This window comes from Dama dama, chromosome 23 (assembly GCF_033118175.1).
Source record: "Dama dama isolate Ldn47 chromosome 23, ASM3311817v1, whole genome shotgun sequence".
Taxonomy (NCBI): Eukaryota; Metazoa; Chordata; class Mammalia; order Artiodactyla; family Cervidae; genus Dama; species Dama dama.
The window spans coordinates 54,402,407-54,428,114 of record NC_083703.1 but is presented as its reverse complement, the minus strand read 5'-3'; the positions used below and the strand labels follow the sequence as shown (position 1 = coordinate 54,428,114).

The window sequence follows — 25,708 nt, the reverse complement described above, 5'->3', positions numbered from 1 at the left end:
CCATGCGACCCCCGGGGGGGTCCCCAGGACACTCTCTCCCCACAGGGATCCTGGGGGTGTCTGCACCTTGTCCTGTTGGGGCCTCGCTGTGGTCCGGGGGGTCTCCTTCCTCAACAGAGACCCTGGCCCTCGCTGGGGGTCAGAGGGTCAAGGTTATCCTTTTGTTTCTAAACACAGGGCCCACCACCAGTAGGGCTGCACCGGGCTGTGGTCCGTGGAAGCAGCCGCATTTACCTCTGTGAGCTCAGGGGGCCGTGTCCACCAGACTCACACACTACACCCCTGACAGCAAGGACACTAAGCAGGGGGCGGAATGAAGGTGAAAAATAAAAGCCGCAAACTATAAAACAGAGAACAAAGTTAATAAAATAAATCACACACGATTCATTTTTGAAAAGTACATGTTTTAAAGAAAAAGAAACAAAAAGCAAACAAAATGATGAACAACTGAAAGTGGGGATTAAGAACAAATGGGGGGCACACACAGGCAGCATGGTGGGGGGCAGAGGTACCTGTACATGGGGACGGTCACCGTGCGCTCGTAGTACTGCCACGTGGAGTGCAGGTCCGTGCGTGACAAGTTGGTGGCATAGAACCTCCAGGCGGACTGTGGAGAGGACGGGGGTCAGGCGGGCGCTAGGGGCCCTCCCGCCTCTCCCGGGGCTTCGTCCCCACACATCCTTCTGCACTGGCCTCTGGACAGCAGCCCAGTGTCGCTCCCACCCCACGGGCCACAGTCACCTCTGCAGAGTGGAATTGGGAGGGGGGACCCGGCAGTGAGTCTGCATGGAACTCCAGTTCTTTCCCTTCCATCTGTCCCACCTAATGCCTGGCAGCCATCACCCGGCATCATGGTCACCTTCCTGCCCTCCCTGGGGGACAGGAGGTGAGGGCCAGAGCCAAGGACATGGGCTGCATCCTCCACTGTAAGGCTGAACCCCTGCAGGGCGCAGGCCTGCCCTTTACACCAGCCTTGGCCAGGCCTGGCCTCTGTTCCCAACAACTCTTGTTAATCAGAGTAAAATACACATAACGTAAAATTCACCCTTTTAAAGGGCACAGTTGATTGGCGCTAAGCTTGTTGCTGATGCTGTGCAAATGTCCCCTTGACAAACACCATACTTTCACCACCTCAAGACTAAGAGCCCCCAACCCACCAGCATGACTCCCCACTCCCTCCACCCCTGGCCTGCCATCCCTGATCTGCATCAGTCTCTGTGGTTCCCCACTCTGGACACTTCCTAGCAATAGAATTTCAGTGCCAGGCCTCCTGGGTCTGGCTCCCTCCGTTTAGCACGTTCCCAAGGCCTGTCCCTGGTGGAGCCCGGGTCCGAGCCTGGTTCTTTTTAAGGCCATATTCAAGCATGGGGCTTCCCAGGTGGCTCAGTGGTAAAGAATCTGCTGCAATGCAGGAGATGCAGGTGCAATCCCTAGGAAGATCCCCTGGAGAAGATGGCAACCCACTCCAGTATTATTGCCTGGGAAACCCCAGGAGAGAGGAGCCTGATGGGCTACAGTCCTTAGGGTTACAAAGAGTCAGACACAACTGAGTGACTAAACAACAACAACAAGATTCGAGCGTGTGGATGGACCACATCTTCTGCACCCTTTCACTGGCTGAGGTGGTGTTTCAACCTTTGACTCCTGTGAACAGTGCCACTGCAAACACCTGCGTGAAAGTTTTTGGCTAAACACCTGTTTCCAGTTCTGTTGGGTGTTCACCTAAGAGTGGGAATTCTGGGTTGTGTGACAGGTTTAACCTTTGGAGGAGCCACCAAACTGTCTTCTACAACAGCCATACCATTTCACACCCACTCCCACAGCGACGTATGAGGGTTCTGACTTTACCTCCTCATCAACTTAATTTTTTTAAATTGTAGCCATCCTGGTGGACATGAAGGACTTTTGATTTGCATTTCCTCCATGAAGAATGACGTTGAACATCTTTTCACGTTCTTATAGGCCATCTGGTATATCTTCTTTGGAGAGATGTCTACTTAAATCCTTTGCCCATTTCTTAGTTGGGCCGTTTGTCTGTGTGTAGTTGAGCTACGAGTCCTTCATGTATTCTGGATACCAGATCTCTATCAGATATCTGATGTGCAAATATTTTCTCCTATCCTGTGGGTTATCTTTTTACTCTCTAAGGAGACAGTTCAAATAGTGTCCTTGGATGCACAAAAGTTTTTCTTTCATTGCTTGTGCTTTTGGTGTCATATCTAAGAAACCAAAGTCTCAGAGGCTGACTTCCTACCACATGAAGTCAGGTGAGGTAAGCACTTAGGGTCTTCTCCAGTCACTTCTGAGCCTGCATTCAGCACTGGGATGTGTGGCCTCATGGAGTCCCCAGTGTGTGGGGGTCCTTCCCTAATTCCTCCCCATCTCCCACCCTCCCCCAATAACTTGGAGCTTCTCAGAGAGGAGGGGGCTGTGGGGAAGTGATATGTGTTCAGGCCGTGCTCCTTCCCTATGCTGCTCAGACCTCGAAATCACTGGGAGTGCTAAGACTTTGGTGTCAATAGTGGGTGGGACTCTTGTCATTGGGGGGGGTGGGCATTTTTGTTCTTCTTTACACTCTTTTGTATTTAAAAGAAGCAGTCGATTGAAGTTCTTATGGTGAAAGACACAGGTGTACATATACACACAAAAGTAGGCTGCAGCGTGGGCAAGACCACATCTTTAAAAAAGAAAGCCAGGTGAGGGGCTGGCCAGTGTCCAGCCAGCAGTAAAGGTCAGTCAATGCCAAAGGTCCACTGGGTCCCCCGGTCCTTGGGAAGGGCTGTGGGAACCTCAGCCCCTCGGGCAGCCTGTGCCTGGCCCGCACTTTCAGGATGCCTCAGGAAGCACTGCTGGACGCTGCGTGGCCACTGTGACCCCAGTGATGGGGTGGGTGGTGCAAGCTGGGCAGCACAGACATGGCTCCGCCACCTACCTGCATGGGGGTCTCTGAACCCCCATCCCACAAGTGCAAGGCAGTGTTGGTGCTGTGAGGGGACAGCTCGGGGGCACCGGTGACAGCCTGGCCCAGGGCCCACAGACCGCTGGCCTTGATGTTACCTGTGCCACAGGTGCCAGGCCACTGCAAGCATCTAAGTGGCTCTCAGCACAGACTTGAATTCCCCGACAGGAGAAAAACACCAGAGGGGCTTCGCTCTAACACCTCGGGCCCAGGCCAGGGGTCCCATGGGTCCGTGTGGGGCCCACATGGGGGCTATCTGGACGCACCTGGATCAGACCTGCTGCAGGGTTCCGCCTCTTCTCAAAGTGCTTCTGACGGTGCTGCTCTTGAACTTTCAGTGCAAAGCCAGACCCCAAAATGCCCTGCAAGTCACTGGGGTCAGACAGCGCCCGGGGACCAGAACCCCCCCACCTTGCCTGCACACTCCTGGCCCCACCTTCTCGCCCCTACCCCCAGCCCCTAGTCACCAGGAGACAGACTGGGGGCTTCAGAGTGGCAGGGCCCACTCTGAACACATCTGGGCACAAAGGTTACAGTCCTTCCCAGTCTGTCTACACTGCAACGAGCCGGGGATGAGGCCCAGGGTCTCAGAGAAGAGCACCTGGACAGCAGCACTACCAGCTCCCCCACGCCCTGCACAGCTGCAGGGGGAGGGCTGACAGGGCCCCACGCCTTCTGCAGGAAACCTGCCAGAGCCACATCACCCACAGCTCCGCTCCTGGCCACAGGGACCCAACTGGTCAATCCCAGGGCTAGGAGGTGCTGATGGAGACCCAGAGATGCAGTAAGAGGGGAGCCCTGCCCTGCTCCATGTGACCCCAAGGAAAGCAGTGGTCACCAAGGAGGCCAGACTCCATCCCCCGCAAAGGCAGGAAAGGCGGGACTCACGGCAGGAAGAGCAAAGAAGGAGACACCGATGAGGGTGAAGGTTGCTGCCAGGAGCCTCCCGTTCCAGGTCTGGGGGTACTTGTCCCCATAGCCAATGGTTGTCAGGGTGATCTGTGAACAGAGGGCCCGTCCTCAGCCAGGCCTGGCAGGAGCCAGGGCCCCTCTGAGGCCTCAGGGCAGCTGGACAGACCCCTGCCCCATGCTGCCCACGTGGGGCCCGTGAGGCCGGGGTCACCACCAACCACCCTTCCCCACTCAAGAACCAAAATGAACAGGGGGTGGGGGGTGGGGTGTTCGGCCTCCACTCAATTACACCTGAGGTGGGCAGGGCAGGTTCACCCAGGAGGGCTGAGCTCCAGCCGGACGGGCAGCCAGAAGGCTCCGACAAAGCCAGAGCCTCAGAGGCAACAGGGCCAAGGGACCCTCTGAGGATGCTCAGGGGTCATGTAGGGGCCTTTGGAGGGGGGCCTTATAAGCTGAGGCCAGAGAGGGAGGGGCCCAGCTGCCAGGAGGGGCATGGGATTGGGGGCACCTCCACACACAGGATCTCACGAACTTCTCCCTCAGAAGGTCATGTACTCCCAAAACAAGGGCAGACTTGGGGGCATGGGGGATTGCTGGGGCCTCGGTCCTTGGGGCCAGCATTCGAGGCCAGTGTTCACAGCCAGCATTCGGGAGGCCAGCTTGAGAGCGAGGCGGTGGGAGTACTCCCCAGTGCCCATGAGGCCCCTCCAAGGACCACCAGCCCTCAGAGCAGAACAAGGGGATCTCAGGGGGAATGGTTCCCAAGAATGATGGGATGGGGAGCGGCCAATCTCATCCCATCAGAGAGCAGAGGGAACCTTTAAAGTCTGCAGTTCACAGAGAAGGGACTTCCCTGGAGGTCTCTTGGTCAGGATTTGGCACTTTCATTGCCGAGGGCCCAGGTTCAGTCTCTGGTCTGGGAACTAAGACCCCCACACGTCAAGAAACACAGCCAAAAATGAAACACTAAAATAAAAATAAAGTTCACAGAGGAAACCCCCGGTGTAGGTGGGGAATATGCAGAAGGGGTTCCCCGCCTGAGTGTCCAGCACCCCCAGAAGAGCTCGCAAAGGAGGGGCACTCCGGCCCCCACCTGGGGGTGTCCACGGAAACAGACAAAGAGGAGCTAGACGGAGGTCCTGGCTCGAGCTATTGGGGTCGAGGTCTGCGGGGCCCTTTGGAGGGTGGCCCAGGAAGCCTTTTCTCAGAAGAGGCCGTTGCACCTGGTGACAGGAGAGGGGCCCATAAGGGGCCCAGGAGGTAGGTGGCCGTGAGCATGGGTCAAAAGTTCACCAACTCTGGATGGAGTCCCCCTCGTCAGGAGCAGCCTGGGAGGTTGAGTCAGGGGGTCTAGTTCCCCTTTTTCAAACTCTCCTCCATCAACATGACAGGCAGCACCGCCCATCCCCCTCCATCACAGAGATCACACAGGTTGGTCAGCGGAGAAGGAAGGGCTGGGCACAGGCTCCCTGAGGGCCAGGCTTCCTGCCACCCCACAGAGACCAGTGCATCCCCCACCACGGCCCACCTGGGACGCCACCTCCACTTGGCACTCTGGTCAGAAGCAGCCAGCAGGTGGCCCCAGAGAGATGTCTCCGGGCGGGAGAACTGAAGGTCTGCTGTCCAGGCCTGGGCAGTCAGGGGCATACCGTGGGGAGGGGTGGGGGGAGCTCAGACCATGGGCAGGAGGGACCCCAAGGCAGGCCACGCCCAGCGAGCACATCCTTGGTGAAGGCCCCTCTCCTTGGCCCCAGAGGCCAGACACTCACCAGGCCCCACCAGAGTGCATCCGCGTAGGTATCAAAGTGATCGTTCTCCCCCTTCTCCGCCAAGTACACCAGAAATGAGGCCAGGATGAGGCAGAGGAAGCCGATGTACCAGGCAGTGACCAATTCCTGAAAGAGATGGCCACATCACAGCTGCCAAGCTGGCACCCAGCCCAACCCGCCCAGGAGCACAAGGTCCCATCTGGCTGGAGGTTCGCTGAGCTCTGGGTCCCCTGGGCTTCCGGGCCAGGTACCTCTCCCGAGAGCTGGCCGCAGAGTCCCTGGGAGCCCCAAGCCTGGGCAGACAGGAGAGGCAGCTGGTTTTCCAGCCCCAGCCCCAGCCCCAGCCCTGGGTGGTCCCACACCTGCGCATCTCACCCCTAGAGGATGGCAGGCAGGGATGGCCCAGAGCCGCATCCACCCAGGAAGGGAGTGGTCCTGAATGGCTGTCAGCGGGCAGGTTGGAGAATGTCGGGCCTGCTGGGGCCCTACCCAGACTTCCCTGAGGCTGAGGGAGATTCCCACTTTGTCTTGTCAACCAAAGCCCAGCCTTGGGTCTTCAGACAGGAAGGACAGTGGGGAGGAGGCTGGGGACCAATACGGCCACCCACCAGCAGGAGGGCCTCTCCGCACAGCCTGGCAGGGTGGGGTCTGGGCTTGTGGAGCTCCTGGGAACACAAGGTGGGGATCGGGAAGGACCTGGGACTGCAGCCACCTCGCGGGTCCCAAAGCCAGTGGCCACCATGAGCCTCAGCCTAATGGGCAGGTGACTGGGGGATGGGCACTAATCCAGCACACCCCCCACCACGGAGCCAGCCGGTTCTGGGTGGGACCCAAATGGACCGGGCCTGGCAGAAAAGCTGGAGAGACGAGGTCAAGGGTCAAGTCGTGGGAAGACGCCCAGAGGAAACGAGGGGCTGCGTCATGCCCGGCCAGCCCTCCTCACCCTGGCCTGGCACCGTCACCTTGCTGTGCGCGTAGACCACGGAGCCCAGCAGCTTCCAGGTGCCGCCCCGCCGGTCCATTCGGATCATGCGCAGGATCTGCAGGAAGCGCAGGCTCCGGAGCGCCGATGTGGCGAACACATTGCCCTGGGAACCAGCAGCCAGCACGGCGATGGACGCGATGAGCACCATGATGTCTGTGGGAGATGGCGGAGCTGGGGGGTGGGCCCTCTGCTGCAGAAGGGCGGCCCCCACCAGGGCTCTGGGAGGATGGACAGATGGACACACACAAAGGGCCAGCAGGGCCTGGTTCCACAGCCCACCCAGCCCAACCCTTCCCTGGGCACGGCTGCCCAGCACCTCACTGCCCTGCACTCAGGCTGCATCAACCATGGGCTCTGACGCCAAGAGGGCAGGTGGGAAGAAACTTCCAGAAAGAGCCGGTCCTGCATTTGTGCCTGCCCACCTACCCCCACTGGGCCTCACCAATCACACAGAAGGGCTTCCGGGCAAACTTGAGCCGCCCTCTCCAGCCGCGATACCGACAGCAGCAACCCGCAGCCCAGATCCGCACGAAGTACTCCACACCGAACACCACAATGGTCACGATTTCCTGCAGGTGACGCTGCAGCTGAGCCACTACAATTGGGGGGGGGGGGGGGCCTGTCCTGGGTAGTTGTTGTGCGGCCCCGTTCTGTGTAGCTGGCGTGCATGCAGGGCACAGAGGGCATAGCTGATGGAAGGTCTCAGGTAATTGCCAAGTGGGGGGTGCTCCCAGGCCTGGGGCAGCTCCAGGACACAGGGCAGGGGGGAGGAGGACTCCCCAGAGGTACATCTGGATGCAGGATCAGCCTCCCTGCAGCCCTGCCTCCATCACCAACAGCAACACAGAAATCACCCTGCAGTTGCCATGGCGCCCATCCCTACCCATCACAGGACTGCTGTGAGCTTCACAACCCCCACCCCACGCCCACATCTGCCGGGAAACACCCCACACTCCAAGGCGGAGGGGGCCACCAGAGCCCTCAGGCTCCACTGAGAACGGAAGGTGGAAAAGGGTACAGGGACAGTGGGAGCGGGGGCTGTCAGGTGCTGTGATGACACAGGGTGGGGGGGCAGGCCGGGAAGAGGGTGCTGGGGTGTTGTGGGGAGGGGCCGGTGGAGGCTGAGGAAGTTGCAATATCACCAACGTTGGGAGAGGAGACTGGGAGGAACCGAAGGGCTAGCAAGAAGAACAGTGGGTGCCAGGAGGGTGGGGGTCCCTGCCAGTGGGGGACCTGGAGGGTCAGATCAACGGGATCATGGGCAGGCTGCTGCCCACGGCCTCGAGTGCCATCAGGCCCTCCGTGCCATCCTGCGGGACCCACCAGGATGTAGAGCGCGCCCTCAGAGCTCTTCTCGTACTCCTTGATGGTGGAGAACACGGACAGCACGAGACAGGAGAAGACCAGCAGGAACCTAGGGACGGAGCAGAGGGCGGTCAGCCAGGCCGGGTGCCCAGTGGCACAGAGAGGGACAGGGCAGAGCAGGGACACCCGCCCCCCAGGGCTCCATGGCAATGACCAGCCTCATCTGCTCTCTAGGACACCCACCACGTGTCCCTTGTCTGTCTGCTCCCAAAGCTCCTAAAACAAACAAGGGGCACAGCCTCCTGGGTCACTGGGCAAATGAGAACTGAGCAAATGCCACAGCCCACCCCCAAGCAAGGCACCCCAGGCGTGGTCCCCCATCCCTGTCCACAGCTGTCCTGGCCAGGCTCACAGGCAAACACTTCCTGTGCCCTAGATCACACCGGCTTCACCCATGCTGTCCAGCATCCTTGACCACCAGAACATGCCTGCAGGCAGTGTTGGGAGGGGGCACAGAGAACTGGTCAATTTCCAGAACCAGGAACCACTGGGCAGCAGGCGTCCAGCCAAAGGGGACAGGTTGAGGCTGGGATCCCAGGGGGCAGAGCCCCTGAGGGCTGCTGACAGGGGTCCAGGGCTCCTGAGGTGCCTTCCCACTTTATCACCACCTGGGAAACCCCAGGCACCTAGCTCCACCTTCCCTGGGTGTCGAGACCACTGGCTTCCTTGGTGGCAGAGGTGGAGTGGAAATGAGACCCTCAGAGCCAACGCCACATGGTCCAAACTCAGCCTGGCCATGGCGACAGACTGGGCCCGGCCTGCCCAGTCTGGCCAGAATCACCAAGGGGGTGCTCAGCGCCAAGGCCTACCGAGCCTCAGCCAGATACAGGGGTACCTCCAGTGGTCCTGCCCACTTGCCTGGAAGAGGCCTGGTAACAAGGACCAGAGAGGCACAGGCCACCCCCCTCACAGGGCCGACCCAGTCCCTCCTTGGAGCATGGCCCCTTGAAGACAGCTCCATCATCGCCCCTGGCTCCATCCGTGTCCCTGGCTCCATCATCACCCCCGGCTCTGTCTGAAGGCCGCTGGCTCAGACAAAAGGCACGCGAGGAAACGGTCACATTTCAAAACCGCAATTAATTTCCTTTGCTCATTAGCCAATTTATTCAATTAGCTGAGCCCAGGGACAAAAATGTCCAGATGTCTCATGTGCCTTATATTCATAAATCTTTGCCGGCAGTATCCTCCCCTCAACTCTATTGGTGAGAAGGAGCCCACATGCCCAGATAAGGTCTGCCAGGGTTGGAGGAGATCCCAGGGCAATGGGTCAGGATGCCCAGGCCTGGGTGGTGGGAGAGACTGAGAGGGTCGCCCACCTCAGAAGGGGTACCGGGACCCAGCTCAGCTCAGTACCAGGACTCAGGAGCTGGGGGGGACATACAACCCGGTGGGCTTCCCTGAGGAGGTGTCCACCACACTGCAGGGTGAAGAGCCAGTGGGGCCAACAGAGAAGGGAAGCTGTTCCTGACAGAGGGAAGAGTAAGTGGGGTGGCCCTGGAGAGGTGTAAGGGGTGGACAGTGAGTCCGGGACCCGGGAGAGGGCGAGTCTGACCAGACTGGAGATCAGGGTCCCCGGGGTGCCTGATGCCATCCTCGTCTGTCGGGCAGGCAGAGCCCAGGGCCGCAACCACGAATGCCAGCTCCTTGTACTGCATAAGAACACTCCTCTAGAGAACAAAGGAAAGGCCAGGACTCTGGGTGACCAGGCCCTCTCAGCCTGGCTTCCTCGAGGTGGCTCTGCCAGCATCTCAGAACATTCCAGAATGTCCCACTCTTCCCAGCAGACAGAGGCCAGGCTGTCGGGAGCCCCATCAGCAGCTCAGGAGGCAAACCTGCAACCCAAGGTGGGGACCTCACAGCCTTCCTCCCCCCACCCCTGGAAAGTGCCGGCCACACTCCCAGTTTTGTTTCTAATGTTTTGGGACAGATGGCCACAGATGGCACCGCCAGGGGATGCAGGGGAGTCAGCGGGACAGACGCTTGGAAAAAGGCTGGCACACCCACTCGACGAGGAGGAAGCAGAGGAGGGCGGCAGATGCCCCCAGGGAGCAAGCACCCCTTACACCGTGCTGCCAGGTCCAGGTGGGGCCCCCACAGATCTAGAGGAACACCTCCAAAGTGCAATGATGCCCCCACAGCCCTTGGCCACTCGCAGGCAGTTGGCTGATGGAAGTCACTTACTCCAGGGCCCTCCCGTCTGCAGGCACCTCAATGACTGATGGCCATCCCCACCCAGCATCCAGCCGCAGCCTGGCCCCCAAGACTTCCAACGCCCATGCCCATCTAGAGACAGGGAGGCAGAGGCCCTACAAGCCTAGGAGGGGGCTCTGCCTCTGGCCTCCTGGTTTGAGACACTGCATTCTTGGTGATAAGCAGCACTTCAGTGGGGCCTGGCCTCCACTGGAGCTAGTAGGGGTGGGGGGCTAGCTCAGACGTGGGTGCCGCTCTCCCACAGGACAACACGGGTGACCACCCCTAGCCCTGTGGCCATCGCAAGGTGCCCACTGCAGTTATGCTGGGGCCCTGGGCACCGGGGCATCCTGGAGATGCTGGGGAATCTGAGCCAGGCAGGGTCTCTCTTGCCTTAGTGACCTGGGTTCTGGCCTCCAGCAGACTCCTCAGAGCTGGCAGCTGTGTCTCAGAAGAACTCCCTCTGCCCCGCTCCTCCTCAGGAGAGGAGTTGCAGAGGTGCAGGGCAGACACCGCCAACAACGCTGGGGCCCTGGGAGGCCAGCTATGTGCTGGGTACTGACCCCCCAGGCCCCAGAGTCTGCTTCCTCCCAGACAGACCGGTGAGCAGGTCCACCCCACCCCCCGCACGCTGGGAGAGCAGCCTCTCTGCTGCAAGGTTCATCTTAACGCCCAGCATCATCCTGCACCTCTCCCTGCCACCTGACCAAAGCCCCAGGCCCTGGGGGAGGGTAGTCCTCATGCCCTCCAGCCCAGGAACTGTCCAGGTTGCAGGGAAAGAAAGGAGCGGTGGCAGGAGGTGTCCACAAAGGCAGTACGTGGTGGCTAATTATGATAATGAATTCAATGTCAGGATGCTTCCCTGGCAGCAGTTGCCATGGAGACAAGCATCTCGAGCACTTGGTCCCCAGCCCCAGACTCCAGGCGCTGTGATGGGGGTCAGGCAGTGGGGCGGGGCAGGCAGGCACAGCGGACCTTGTTCACCTAGGCAGGGAGGAGGTGGGCCACCTGGAGAGTGAGCATCAGCCAGAACCACCACAGCCCAGGTGCGCTGCCGGGCCTGCACCACCCAGAGCACCCAGTTTACCAGCAGCCATGGCAGGGGGTGAGGGGTGGGTTGGCCCCAGCCCTGCAGGATCCGAAGCAGCAGCAGAGACCTCAGCCAGATGGCAGGAGGGACATCCATGGCCTGAGCTCTGGGCAGAGATGGACCCCTCTTTTGAAATAGGTCCTGAGTGCAGGGTTCTGTTGATGGAGAGGAGGGGCAGGAAGGAGACGACAGGAGGGACTGAGGATGCTCGAGGCTTGGGCAACAGCCATAGGAGCCCCCCAGCCAAGGCTGACAACACCCTTGAGGCAGGCAGCCCACAGCTGTGCCCGCAGGGCCTGGGTGCACGTGTGTGTGGTCTGCCTGCCCCTGCGCTCTGGGGAGGGACAGCCCCCACTTCCGGAGGGAGAACCCACTGCCTCCGGCTCTTCCCTCCCGCCTCCTCCCCCCATCTGAGTTGAGGGAATATTTCTTTTCTGGAAAAACATGACTAAGCCTCTGCCACCTCATCCCATGTCACTGTTGGGAGGGCACCAGGGTGGGGGCCGCTGTGCAGGCAGGGACAGCCCCCCAAGGTTGTACCTGCAACCCAGACTCCCCCCTCTCCAAAGACTGAGTCAAAAGGTAGCTGGGATTACTTGCCTCATTCTACATATTTAATGAGATAGGCGTATGTGCTCAGTCATGTCTGACCCTGTGTGACCCCATAGACTACAGCTCGCCAGGCTCCTCTGTCCATGGGATTCTCCAGGCAAGAATACCAGAGTGGGTTGCCATGCCCTCCTCCAGAGGATCTTCCTGACCCAGGGATCGAACCCACGTCTCTTACGTCTCCTGCACTGGCAGGCGGATTCTTTACCACAAGAGCCACCTGGGAAGCCCTTAATGAGATAAACCTCTCATAAGCAGGTGGCAGGGTTGGGAGGAAAAATAGTCGTGTTGCTATCACCCGTTTGCTCGCCCCCAGGCCCCCAGAGCTGGGAGAGGAGAGTGGGGAGGGGTCACTGACATCGAGCCCCACCCCCAGGCTGGAATCCACAGCATGTCTGCTACACGCCAGGCACTCAACAACCAACAGACAGGGAAGGTGTGCGTCCATTTTACAGATGAGAGCACAGAGGGAGCACAAAGGCTGTGAAGCTGCTCACTGCGGCTGTGGGGGCCAAGCCTGAGCTCCCCTTCCACTGGCGGGGTCCCCAGAATAACGTCCATTCTGATAAGACTGTGCCTCCCGGGGGAGGGGGGGGTGGGTGACCCAGGAGCCAAGAGAGGCCGGGGGAGGGGAAGCCAGCGTGTGAGGTCCCCGGGGAACCTCCCGCTGCCTCGTCCTTCAGGACTGCAGCCGGTGCCGCAGCCTGGAATCTAATTTCACTGCCTAATAAACTGCTCTGCCTCCAGGATCCGCTGCCACGTCCAATCTCTGGGAGCGACAGGAAGCCTGGATTCCTGACGGCTGTTCAAGGTGCAAAGCAGATGCAGGGAACCACTCGTCATCCTGCCAGGGTTGGAGGGAGCTGGAGGTTCCATGCAGACCTCTTCCCTGGAGCCTGGGCAGGGAAGAGGGGCAGTGCCAATGGGGCAGCGTGCAGCCCACTGCAGCCCAGCCAGGCCAACCAAGCCTGCTGCCAGGAGAACAGAAGGTACTTGGAGGCACCACCTGAGCCTAAGGCCATGGGGGTGAAGGAGATGGGCACTGGGAACCTCGCAAACAGCATGAGCTCAATCAGTGCCTTGGATCTGACAGGCCCCGACCCAGGAATCTCAGACCCTGGGAAGGTCCGGCTTCAGACTCAGCATTCAAGGGCTCTACAAATGACCTTGGCTTCCCTTGTCCTGGCCCCCAACCCCTTCCCCTGCTCCCTGCTGGACCAGAGGTCACTCCACATCCACAGCAACCCACACATCCAGCCCTCTCTCTCCCAACACCCAGGGCAGTAAGGCGTGCTCGGGGGACCCCTTATGCTCCCACTGGCCAGTACCCCAGATGGCCCTTGTCCTCCAAAGCCTCAGCCACAGGGTGAATCTGGTGAATGTCTGATCCTACCCTTTCCAAGCATTGTCCCCTGACCACTCACCAGTCAGAAGTCCCAGGTTCCAAGGGACCCCCCAGTACCCCCAAAAGAGTAGACATCTGTGGTGAAGCCCCAGGGGCTCCAGGAGCCACAGGAAGGGCTGTTCCCTTGGGCCAGGCCAGACAGGAGGACCCCCGGGGACCTGGCAGGAAACCCACTGGCTCAGCACCCACTGAGGCCACTTCCCAGCCCCTCCCATCTCATCCCCAAGATGCCCACTCCACACGGGACCACTCTCCACTAGTCACCTGTCCGCACCCAAAACCCAGCATTGAACAAAGGCTCACCTGAGTGCCCTCCTCCATCCCACATCAAACAGGTTTTGGGGTATTTTTTGTTCATGTGTTTATTTTAGCCACATGGCATGCAGAATCTTAGTTCCCTGCCCAGGGATTGAACCCGTGCCTCTTGCAGTGGAAGCTTGCAATCCTAACCCTGGATGGCCTTGGAATTTCTCCTCCATCCCCCATCAGAGTCCACCCGCCGCCAGCCTGCACACATGGATGGAACCCCTCGTCATCCCCACCTTCCTCAGACACAACAGTCCCCACCAGGTTCACAGCCCCCATCAGGGGTCCTCCCTGCCAAGACCCCATCTCAGGCCTGCTCCCCCAGACTCTTCCTCTAATGTGTCCTGACAGCAATCCACCTCTCTGTTCCCCATTCCCGCCACCCGCCATCTCACCAAGACACCTGGAGAAGCACCCATCTCCTCCTGCCAGCTCGCCTGCCCCAGGGCCTTTGCACACTCTCCTCCACTGCCTGGCACTCTCTGCTGCATGCCCAGTGCAGGGCTACCCTCTCCTCATGCCCAGGTGCCATGCTCAGCGTCACCTTCTGCAAGAGGCCCTCACCTCCCTCCATTCTCTCTCCTGGGGCCCCTGATCATCCTCGTGCCGGCTCCCCTCACCTGCTCTGCTCATCCATCCCCGCAGTGTGCAGCCAGAACCTGCACACGGGGCGGGCCCACATCCCGACGAAGGGCAAGGTCAGCTCCAGCCCACAGCCTCCATCACACAAGGCTCGATAGTGCAGACCCACCAGACAGTTTGGGAGCAAGGAGGCAAGAAGCGGCCATGGACAGAGGCCCAAGGGACCCAGAGGCTTCTGAAGGCAGAGGGTGGGGGTCCTGGGACCAGGAGAGTACAGCACACCCCAGGGAGCCTGGCCACACGTGAGTTCACAGGCGGCAAATGCACTCATTAAAAACACAGGAAATATTTGCATGTATCCACACAGAGCCATGAACTCAAGTGTTCACAGCAGCTCCAGACACCCCAAACTGAGGGGGACACCGCACAGGTTATCAGCAGATGCACAGTGGGCAACTGGCCCCTCTGCAGTGGAACATACTCGGCCTTTAAGGGGAGCAAAGCACTGACCCAGGTCACAACCTGGATGAACCTTAACACATGACGCTCAGTGAAGGAAGCCAGATGAGAAAGTCACACAGTATGTGATCCGCTCCCATGAAATGTCCAGAACAGGAGCCACGGCCCCAGGGGCTTGAGGTGGGGAGACAGACTGGATGGGATCGGGTGTCTTAGCAGGGGACAAACATGTCCCAAGACCAGACAGCTGGTGGCTGCCCCTCACCGTGAACCCAAAAAACGCCCCCAATTGGCCACTTTGGAATAACTAATTGTACATTCTGTGAGTTTCACCTCGATTACAAAAGAAAGACGGGCAGGTTGTCAGGCTCTGAAGAAGCAGGTGAAGCCCCATCCACATGCTTGCGCCCAGGCCAGCCTTCCCACCTGGGCCTCAGCTTCCCTCTGAGAAAGTCTCAGACAGCCCACCCCTCCCCACACACTGCTTCCCGCACCCCTGCCAACAGGGAACCTGACCCATCCTTAGAGGAAAGACACTGCTCTGAGGCCCCTGGGGGCAAGAAGGGCCCCAGCCTCCCCTAGAGAAGCCTCAGCACCCACTCGCAGGGAGCAGACAGCCACTAGCTCGTTGATATCCTCAGTCATGGAAGAGGGTCCCCTCCAGGTGTGTTTTCTTCCATGGTCTTCACTAAGCTCTGTCCTCATAAGGCCCAGACTCCCCCAGCCCTGGCTCACTCTGGGGGCCCCTTCTGGAGGTGTGTCTCCCAGGCCTGCCACACACTCCCCCAACACAGGCACCTTTGGGAACTGCCCTGATCAGGCGGTCAACACAGCTCACTCTGGCCCATACAGGTCCCACAGCCCTGCCATGTGGAAGCCTGGGCAGGAGTGGGGTGGGGAGGGGTCCCCCAAGGACACACTGCAGTGGACAGGCTACTGGGCTCAGAACACAGGGCAGACACCAGCTTTCGGGGGAGAGGGGCTCCCCCAATGAGGAGGTCAGTTTGGACCACACCCCTGGTATCCAACATCCCCTTTGTGAGCACAGGAGCCACTCAGGGCTCAGGGCATCCCAACCACTGCTCTCCTGACTCAGAATCTCTCACAGAGTCACCCCCTGCCCACCGCCCACAGGTTAACAGGACAGCCAGGCTTGCTCCCCCAGACTCTTCCTGAAGACCCTCCAAATAGCTCTCCGGCTGGTCCTCTGCCATGCTCCCATGGCTCCCAGCTCACTGGTCCTTTACAGACACCCCCGGTTTCCTCTCAGCCTTCACTTCACGCCTCCAGCAATGGAGGGCTCACCCTCACGCAGGACCTCATTTTAACAAGCCCCCTCCTGGGCCAGCCCTGGTCCTGACCCCAGGGCCCCTCCCCAGGCCAGCACCCAGAGCCACCAAGGGCACAGGGTAAGGGATCGGGGACAGGGCCACCTTTCCCCCCACTCCAGAGAGACAGGGAGCCTTGATGACAGAGACAAAGTCCAACATTTGCCCAACCGAGGCTTGTCTGACTCCACGGGTAAATCCCCACTGTGCACGGTCAGCGTGGAGGAGGGTGACAGAGTCTGAATCTGATCTCCTTTGAGAAACACAGATGCTCAGAAACAGATCAGGAATGACAAACGCGCCTCCTTGGGTTTTCTGCATCTTCTCCGTCTCCTACAGCGGACGTGTGCAGTGTTCAGAATCAGAAAGGATAATGCACCATAACCAAGTGTTTCTCTAAAAGGCCGCCAGCCCCCTCCCTCAGACCACGCGATGCTGTCTGCCCACTGCATGGCCTGAAACACTGGGTTTCCATCCAGACGATATTAATTCAGCTCTCAGCTAATTAAACTGCAGATTGGAGAGAACCATCTTGGAGAATGTTAACCAAGGAGGAAAGAGCCCTCTAAGCACAAACAGCTGAATCTGGAGACAGAAGCAAGTGGTCCAGACAAAGGGCGGCCATGCGTCTGCCCCAGGAGCCCCTTCCCTGTGCCAGCCAGTCATGGACAAAGCTCCCGCTCTCCATGGTCCTGCACGGAGTTCACAGGGAGAACTGGCTAAGGGCTCCTGATCAGGACCACGGCCAGTGCCCTGCCTGGCCCTCCAGTCACACAGGACCCAGCCTCCCATCCTGACCCCAACCACCCACCCCCCACCAGAGGCTGAGCTCTAAACGCTCCCAATTCTTGTTCATCCGGTGAAAGTCAGAACCCTGCATCAGACCCTGCCCTCCTGCTGGAGGGCCGTCCCAGTACTGCCTCTACATCCTACATCAAGCCTCCGTCTCCCCCGTGGATATGGCCCAGCAGGACTGGCAGCCCCTCAGGGCCCTGCTTGCAGGAACAGAAACAGATTAGCAGGTGCTTGCCCAGGCTCCCCCAACTTCTGCACCCCCCATGACCCCACTTCCTCCCCCAGAGCCTGGGATCCCAGGAGAAGATGGCCTTTTTTTTTTTTTTGAAACTGGCCTTTTCCTCAGACAAACCCTTCAAGTATTTTTCCAAGTGTTAAACGGAAAAGCAAACTCAAGACTTCTAAGCTCTCTAGTTGGGTCAAGACTGAAGCTCCAAGGAGGGAAGGGGGGCCAGACAGGACCTAGGGGAGGAAGGGGCCTGGGTAGGGGCCATATGCAGCAGACTGCCAGGAACAGCCTGGGAGCTGAGACCTGCCACCACCGCGGATGGCCAAGGGATCACTGAGGACAGTTTCCACCAACTCCTCATAGGACTTTCTGGAACAAACATGTTCTGCACAGTTACAAAATTATTCCAGATAATCCAAAAAAAATAAAGAACTAATTGTATTCAAGACAGATAGCAGGCAAAGTCTAAGAACACTCAGATCTGAGCACATCCTGAGGGTGAAGGTCAGACTCAGGGATGGAAGCTGGAACACACCCAGCCTCCCGTTTCAACTGAGTGAAGCCACCATGGCCTCTACAAGGAGCTGCCGGGAAAGGCCTGCCTGTCTGGTGTCCCCTTCCTTTGGCCAATCCCAGATGCTGGGCAGTGGGACCAAAACTCTAGGCAGCTGGTGGCCAAGGAGAAGTGAGAGTCCCCTCACAGGCAGACCTTCCCCAGACCAGGGGTCTCACCACGTCCTTGGGGCTGCTAGAGAAGCCAAGGGCCTTGCCCATCACCTGCCTGGCTGAGTGCTGGTGGCCCCGCTCACCAGTACGTAGCCTTGGATCTGTTCATGAGCCGGGCTCATCTGGGCTCGCACGCCAGTGTCATGACACCTGACAAAAGCCCTGTTCTCCCTCCAATGGGCACCATCCTTCCTATCCCCAGGGGAACCACTTTCCATGGCAGAATGCACACTTCCCACAGCCAGGCCTTCACAACCTTCACAACCTTCTGGGGCCTGCCTCCCCCACAGGCTCTGACTGGGCTGCGGAAGAAGCCACCCAAACTCAGAGCAAATCAGGGGATGTGGGTTGCGGCTCTGCAGCAACCCCTCAGGGGGACCAAGGGTCCCATAGCCGACCCATCCAGGGCCCTGGAGACCCACGCATCCCCAGCCCAGCTTCCTCTTGGATGAATGGAAAACTTGGTGCCACCCAGCTTCAAACAACAGACTTCAGCATCTAACTCCAGACCATTTGTGTGCAAAACAGCCCCCGGACCACCTGCCTCCAACTCTGGCCAAGCCTGCCCTGATTCACGCGAGGAACAGACAACCTTTAGAAATAGTCATCTCTCTGCCCCAGACCCCTCCCGCAGACACCCACGTCACCAAGAGAGGTCTCGGGGTTCACCACCACCCCACCAGCTCTCAAGGAAGTGAGAACAGTCACGGGGCAATGGCTGCCCACAAAAGTGGAGGGAGGGGGGGCAGCTTTGTCAAACCCTCCCCCACGTGGAAGGCAGAGTCCCCCGGGGGACAATGTGGGACTGCAGGCCCCTCTTCTTTCCACCTTAGCTCTCACCAAACTGGTGCAGCCTTGCTGTCCGGGTGGCCTGCAGCCGGGAGGGCACAGGTGAGGCCTGCTTCCCGGGGCTGCAGAGCTGTCAGAAAGCACAGCCGGGCACCTGGGGCAGTGCCATCTGGAGGTGGGCTCCTCCCGGTGGCCGGCATGGAGCTAAGTCACCATACAGCAGCTCGTCGGCACATAGCCCACAGGGAAACCTGAAGTCCCCATTATGGTCTGAGGTCCATGGCTACAACTTGCCTGCCATGGTGCTTTTCAAGCCAAAACCATGTGGCTTCCTCGCTTGGAGGTACCAGGTGCTAGGACCACTTAGCGATGGAAGGAAGACCTCCCCCAGCACCTGGGCAGCAGCAGAACAAGCGAGGTCCTTTAGGGTGGCCAGTACCCCTGGACAAACACACAGCGTCAGACTGGGCCCTGGGTCTAATCGTGCAGCCACTACTTCACAGCAGCCCCGAACACCTGTCCAGGCCAGCCCCTGGCCAATGGGACCGAGGACATGCCAGACTGGGCTAAGGGCTGGGCTGAGGGCGGACGGCCCAGGGTGCTGTCCCAGGCGTGCCCATCTCCATCTGCCTGGAATTCCTCCTGCGGAGCAACTCATGATGCAGCCAGGACCCCGTGACCATCACACACGCCAGGCGCCGTGTTGAGTGATTCACAGGAGACAAGCCCAGAACGGTGTCCCCACGTCACAAACACAGACATGCACGGCCCTGCTGCAGGAGCGGTTTGGAGGGCAGGATCCCCACCAGGCTCGCCTGGAGGCCCCATCCCCACCGCCCTCCCGCCTTCACCCACACATGTCCTCTGAACCACCACTGATTATAACCTCAAGCTGCGCCTAAGAGGGTGTGGGGATGACGAGGTTACATCTGGTACTAATGCATGTGCCCACCCAGGAAAGAGCCTGCGTTTATACTCAAGAATATTTTCAGTGACCCGCCTACCAGCTAACCCAGCAGCACGGTTTGTAGCAACGAGATATCATACATGGACCAACGTCCCTCACACGCTTCACCCCTGAAAGGGCAGCAGCTTCCAGTGACCCCCCGGCCCCCCCGCCGCCCCCTCCCCATCCTCCTCATGCGCCTCGGCAGGGAAGCTCAGCCTTCCCCATGGTCTCCTGCACCCCCCCAGCCCTCAGCACCTCCCATGAAAGGCCCAGAGTACCCTCGGTCCCCTGGACCCTGTTCCTTCTCCAGTGGGTTCAGGGTAAGGGTATCTCCCAAGGGTAGGGGCAGCCTGGTGTGGCTCACTAGACGGGGACTCAGGTCTTGTGAGCAACGGCCAGGAGCAGAGGTGGCCTCTGCTTAGCTGGAGCGCTGGGATTAACAGAGTCTGAGCATTCATTGACTGACTCAAACAAACGGGGGAAGACACCCCCTTAGACACTCCCTCCACCGCTGGACTCAGTCTATGCTCTCAGAAATGACCCGGTCCCTCTACAGACACTCCAGGGTGAGGCGTTCTCAGGTTCGGTGCCCATTCAAGGACCTCCCCCACCGCAAGAATCTCCGCAAAGACAAGTTGTGAAGTTTGACTTGTACTGACTTCTAACAAAACAGAGGTCTTTCTTTGTTCTGATCTGTGAAACTGTCAAAAACAGAGCTTTCAACTGACTGTTACCTTGAAGACACAGACTGTCTGTGGGGCCTCACGGCCCAGTGTAATTAGACACCACGATTAAAAAACATTTCATGGTTGTTGGAGGGAAATCCTACAAGGAGGCCTGAGGTCTCCAGACGGGCCGCCAGAGACAATCAGTCAAGCCCTGTTCTCCCTGGAAACCACAATCCTCCTACCTTCTCACCTTTGGGGAAATTTCCATAAGATTCTCCAACTCTCCAATCAATAGTCACTTCCTCCTCAAGACAGTGGTGGTGGGGGGGGTCTGGGAGCTGGAAGGAGCTGAGGACATGGCCATTCAGACTCCAGCCTCCTCTTGAAGCAGAGTCTTGGTCACTTGCCCTGGGCCCACACTCACCCCTAAAGGCAGTCGGGGCGAGGACAAGAGTGACCGGCCCGTGGGGTCCAGCCTTGCCCACTGAGGACAGACGGGTGAGAAAATGCAGCAGGCAGCCTGCACGTGACCAGATGTGGGGCCAACTGGGTTATCCAAGGCCATGCAGGGGACAAGTACATGCCCCGAGGCCCCAGACCCCCATCCCCCTGCCCCCAGCCACAGGCCCAAACCTTCGCAGGCCTCCAGAGGTCTAGCTGACGCCATCTGAGGAAAGAGGGGGTTTGGTGGACCAGCCCGGGAGAAGGCAACTCACAGCAGTGAGCTGGTCAGATGAGCCCCAGCCTCCAGGGGTCAGTCCCTGCCCTGCATCGCCAGCATTTTCCATCTGCCTATTTTAAACACCATTTCATTGGCAACTCCTAGTGGCTTTTGGAGGTTCGAAGTTAGCCAATCTGCACCCCAGCTCTGGGCAGAGACCCCTTCTGGTGTGAGTGGGGCAACTCGGGAATTCTACCCCTTGCCTCACCAGTGAAAATGGGGCCACAAATGAGAAAAACCTGAGACTGGCAGACTGCAGGCCCAGAAGATGTGTGGTTCCCCTCTCCTCCTAACTCAAGCCTCAAGCAGATCCCCCATGACACCAGCCTGCCTGCCCAGGGGAAGGAGTCATGTGGGGAGGGGTCTGCCGGCCCAGGGACCGCTCTCCCTCCAGACCAAGCAGAGGAAGGGACCTCGGGGCTGAGAGGGGCAGCCTGGTCTAAGATCCCTCCATACTCAGGGAAGCCTCCTGCCTTCAGAAGTGTTTCTGGGGCCGCTCCCAGGCAGAGGCAGTGATAGCCATAGCTCTGGGCCCAGTGGCACAGTCACAGAGACGGCCCCTTCTGCAAAGGGTGGGAGAGAGGGGGACGGGACCTGCCTGATGCCCACCAAGCCGGGGGGGCCACAAGGAGACTGCCTCCTTCCCCTCCTCTGATGCCCAGAGGGTCCGGCACACCCCCGCTTTGCAGAAGCCAGGCTTTGGTGGCAAAAGGCAGAGGAAAGTTGCCTAAGAAGGCAGCACTGCCCGCCCCACCACAATGCTCCCTGGCCCCATGGCTCCCCCAGGCCCAGCTCTGGAGGGGCTTGAACTGGCTTAATTAACGAATCAACAAACCAAACTGAGGAGTGTCGGTCCCTGCTGGGGGGGTGGGGGGTGAGGCGGGCAGTGTGCACAGGGGAGGCCACACCCTCGGGGACCAGAATGAGGGCAGAAAAGGCCTCCTGAGACTGATGGCCTGGGCCCCAAGGATGGGCGGGGCCTAGGGACAATGACGAATCCCACGCTCGGGGACGGGGTGATGGTTGATGAACAAGAGAGGACAGAGATGTCGCTGTTCAGGGAGTACCCCCAGGCCAGGTGAGGGGAGGCTCCACACAGTTCGCCTCCACAGCGCCTGGGGGGCAGGGGCAGCTGGGCCCCTTTACTGCCCTGGAGCCCCCATGCACTGCAGGCCCACTTGTCCTGACTTAGGGACACTCAAGGAGGCAACAGAGACCCCACCCTGGGAGTGGCTGCCTGGACCCCGGCCCCACACACTATCCCTTCAGCTCTGGACGCAGGAAGCACAGATGGCTGACCGCTTCAGGCTGGGCATGGAGGGGCCAATAGAGGGGCCCTGGGAAGCCCGGCCAGCTGGGACCTTAGTGCCAAAGCACAGAAAACTCTCCAGTAGCCCCACTGTAGATCAAACAGGAGTGGGGGCACCGTGGGCTGTGTCCACGGATCAGAGGTCACCTCAGGCCAGGACCTGCTGGCCAGAGCCGGCCCCCAGGACCCCCTTGAGCCCCAGCCGGGAAGGAGAGAAGACGGGGCTCTTCCAAGGGTGAGGAACACACCTGGGCACGTCCGCCCAGGGGGATTACCAGGGTGGAGCCACCTCCCCGGGGCCGGCGGGGCTGATGCGGTGCCCGGGGAACCTCTGAGGACAGTGCCCAGGAGGCCTCCAGGGCCGTGGTGACCCTCAGGACACCCATTCCTCAGCAGCTGGACACTTCCCTCCCAGGGTCTTCTCCCTCCTCCCACGGAGGGTCCATACACAGCACACTCACAGGGCACAGCACGCTCTCGGGACACACAGCACCAGTTCTAGGTGGGCCCTCAGTTGTTCCGAGACGTTTTCCCAGAATCCACCCCTCACTCCCATCCCAAAATGCCTCTTCTCACAAAATGGCCGAGTCCCGGCCCCGGGCTGGCTGGGATGGGAGAGAGCGCCTGCAGGCTCAGAAGCTGTGCGCACCACCGGCATGGGTGCACACACGCACACACACAGGCACAAATGCCACACACATGTGAACACCCATGTGCACACGCCAGCCCCTGGCTCAGGAGCCTCAGGAGCCAGGAGTTCCCCGAACACCGGGCCTGGGGACACCGGCAGCCCTTCCACGGCCAGGGCGGATGGCCCCAGGATGGTGGCACCCCTTCTCCGGGGTGTCTGCTCTGCCAAGGAGGGGGTCCAGAGCCCAGAATGTGCACAGGGGCCTCAGGCATACACCTGCCCCTCCTGCTGCTGAGAGGAGTCAAGGCCGCGCTGCGCGGAGGGAGAGCGCGGGTGCAGGACAGCTCAGGGATGGGTGCAGGCGCCACGGGACAGGACAGCCAGCTAACTGCCCTGGGCCTAGGGCTGGGGAGGAGAGTAAGATTTGGACCCCTCCCCATTTCAGCAATTCAGGCGCTCAGCCTGGACGAAGAGCAAGCGGCTTGGGGGGAAGGGGAAGGGTAAGCCGGCCCCTCCCCCATTTCCCTTTCTTTGGGGGAACCCATCTAGAGGGGGCCCCCCCAAGAGTCCAGATCCACTGGCAGGACGGGCAGCGCTGCGCTTCCTCCCAGGCCGGCCCTTTGTTCCGTACAGCGACCGCGGGGAGGGGCCTCCGGGGCTGAGGAGGGGAGGCTGGGGCGTTGCAAGGCGCCCCATCCTGCGGGGGAGGGGCTGATGCAACCCAACCAGGCCGCGAGCGGGCGGGGGAGGGGGACAGACGCCCCCGCCCGGACCTGAACGCCGGATCCCAGAACTCCTTTCAACCGTTTGTCTCCAAAATCGCTCTCCGATCTCCCCCCACCCGCATGAACCAAGGGACCCCAGGCACACGGTGTGACCGACGCGGGCGCCCGGACACATACGGAGGCCCTCGTCCCCTGCAGCTGCGCGCCCGCGGGCCACCAGCGGCCGATTGGCCCCGTGCCCCGCGACCCGCGCCCCCGCCCGGGTGGGCACTCACACGTAGGCGTGGTAGATGAACGCCCAGCCGCGCGGCCGCTCCAGCACGTTGTAGAGGAAATTTTGCAGCTTGCGGTAGAAGGCGTTGCGCTTGGGGGGCTTCCCGGCGCCCGCGCCACCCGCACGCGGCTTGCTCAGGATGCTGCCGCGCTTGGGGGCCTCGGAGCCGGCGATGAGCAGCGCGCCGTCCCGGGTGGAGTCGGGCGCGCCGGGGTCCAGCCCCACGAAGCCCACCTTGAGCTTCTTCTCCCCGCTCGGGCCAGGGTACACGCCGCCGTTACGCGACTTCTGCACCATGGTGCCGGGCGGCGCCCGGGCGGGCGCGGGCTCAGCGAGGGCGGCGCGCGGGGGGCGGCGCGGGCCCGAGCCCAGGTCCCCGGCCCGGGAGCCGCATGGCCGAGGCGGCGGCGGCGGCGGTGGCGGCGGTTCCGCGCTCCTGCCGGGCCCGGGCCGCGCGCGGGGATGTTGCGGCCACCTAGCTCCGCGCGCGCCTGGGCGCCTGGCCCGAGGCCGCGCCGGCTCCGCCCGCCGCCTCGCCCCGCCCCCCGTTAACTCCTGCGCCGCCGGGAAGCGAGGGGGTGGGGGGGGAGAGACGAGAGAGGATTTGGCTGGGCCGCCGAACCCAGCCCTTCCCGCTCCTACGGCCACGTGTGCCCTGACGAGGGAATCCGGACCCCTGGTCCTCTCTGGGTGGGCGGAACCAGGCAATCACACCGCCTGACCAGAGCTCTCCCTGGCCCCAGCTGAATTCTAACCAGCTGACCTGGACTGGACACCTTGGAGCCGGGGAGGCAGGAGCTCTTGCCAGGCTCTCTGTTATAAAGCCCAGTCCCCAAGGACCTTGTGCTCCTGGCCTCTAGATGGACCAGGCATTCGGACGGACGCTCTAGACCCCAGGCCCTTGGGTGAGCAGGGAGGTGTCTAGGACTTCCTTAGAGGTGGCCTGAACTGGGCCTTGGAGAGCAGGTCCAGGAAGGCACACAGCATGAGAAAGGCTGGGTTTGCAGAGACCTCGGGGCAGGAAGAAGGGCGTTGATGGTCAGGAAAGTGAGGCCCGAGACACCGCAGGGGGCCTGGAAGTCCCCCAAGGGGCCTGGGCTTTGTTCTGTAGACTCCAGAGGGGCCTGCGGCAGGTGCAGCGGTTGGAGAGCCAGCCCCAGGGCAAGACCTAGGCCTCAGGCCACTGGGGACATTGATGCCACAGTCCAGGACAAAGGAGGACAGGCTTGGGACACAGACAGCAGGGTGTCCCTTGGGAGGGGACAGAGTTGACCTCTCCTAGTCATGGATGTCCCAGGGAGGGGGGCGGTGTCGCTGAAAGACCAACAGGCTCACTCTCAGCCCCCGAGGGTCCGCTGCACACTCAGTGCTGCCAACTTCTCACCAGCCCCCCGGGAGCCCGCTTTGCACACCTGGGATGTTGATGGCTGCAGGTGGCCCTCCTGATTACATTCAGACTCCTCCCACATTCACTGGGCAGTATGGGATCCACCAAGTGAACAGCCTGTTTAATAGCTGGCGCCGTCCTCAATGGTAACTTGGGGCTCCTAAAACAACAGGACCCCTGGGGCCAGGTCACCCGTGTTGTTTGCCCTTTGGGTTCCAAAGTCAGTGGCCTGGTTTTGGGGTTTTTTTTTCACTTGGGCAGAAAACAAAATGGACAGTGCAGGCACAGTGCTAAGTCATCTAGAATGTGGAAGTGGGGGACTGCAGCGCATGCCACACACACACCTGTGCACACAAGTGCATGCCAGGGGCCACATTCCTGACCCTACCTTCCTGCCTGTGTGCCAGTATTAGTCGGGTTCACCCCCACTGAGCCCAGGATGAGGGAAGAGGAGGAGGACCTGAATTACAAAAGGAAAGAAGGGATCATTGCATCATGCATGCACTGGGTCTTCTTACCTGGGGGACACTCACGCTCAGTCCTCAG

At 60.3% G+C, this 25,708-nt stretch overlaps 1 protein-coding gene across 2 annotated transcripts in view; it reads right to left on the bottom strand.

Moving 5' to 3' along the window:
- The window catches only part of KCNQ2 (potassium voltage-gated channel subfamily Q member 2), a 48,703-nt gene extending 24,631 nt beyond the window's left edge, over nucleotides 1-24,072 (bottom strand). For both annotated transcript variants that reach the window (XM_061125789.1, XM_061125790.1), the window contains exons 1-8: nucleotides 23,777-24,072; nucleotides 7,949-8,039; nucleotides 7,068-7,194; nucleotides 6,603-6,778; nucleotides 5,641-5,766; nucleotides 3,848-3,958; nucleotides 3,226-3,321; nucleotides 513-607 (exon numbers count right to left, since the gene is read on the bottom strand). In XM_061125789.1, the coding sequence (XP_060981772.1) occupies nucleotides 513-607; nucleotides 3,226-3,321; nucleotides 3,848-3,958; nucleotides 5,641-5,766; nucleotides 6,603-6,778; nucleotides 7,068-7,194; nucleotides 7,949-8,039; nucleotides 23,777-24,072 (1,118 nt within the window). The remainder of the gene's footprint in view (nucleotides 1-512; nucleotides 608-3,225; nucleotides 3,322-3,847; nucleotides 3,959-5,640; nucleotides 5,767-6,602; nucleotides 6,779-7,067; nucleotides 7,195-7,948; nucleotides 8,040-23,776) is intronic.
- Between the last annotated feature and the right edge of the window lie 1,636 nt (nucleotides 24,073-25,708).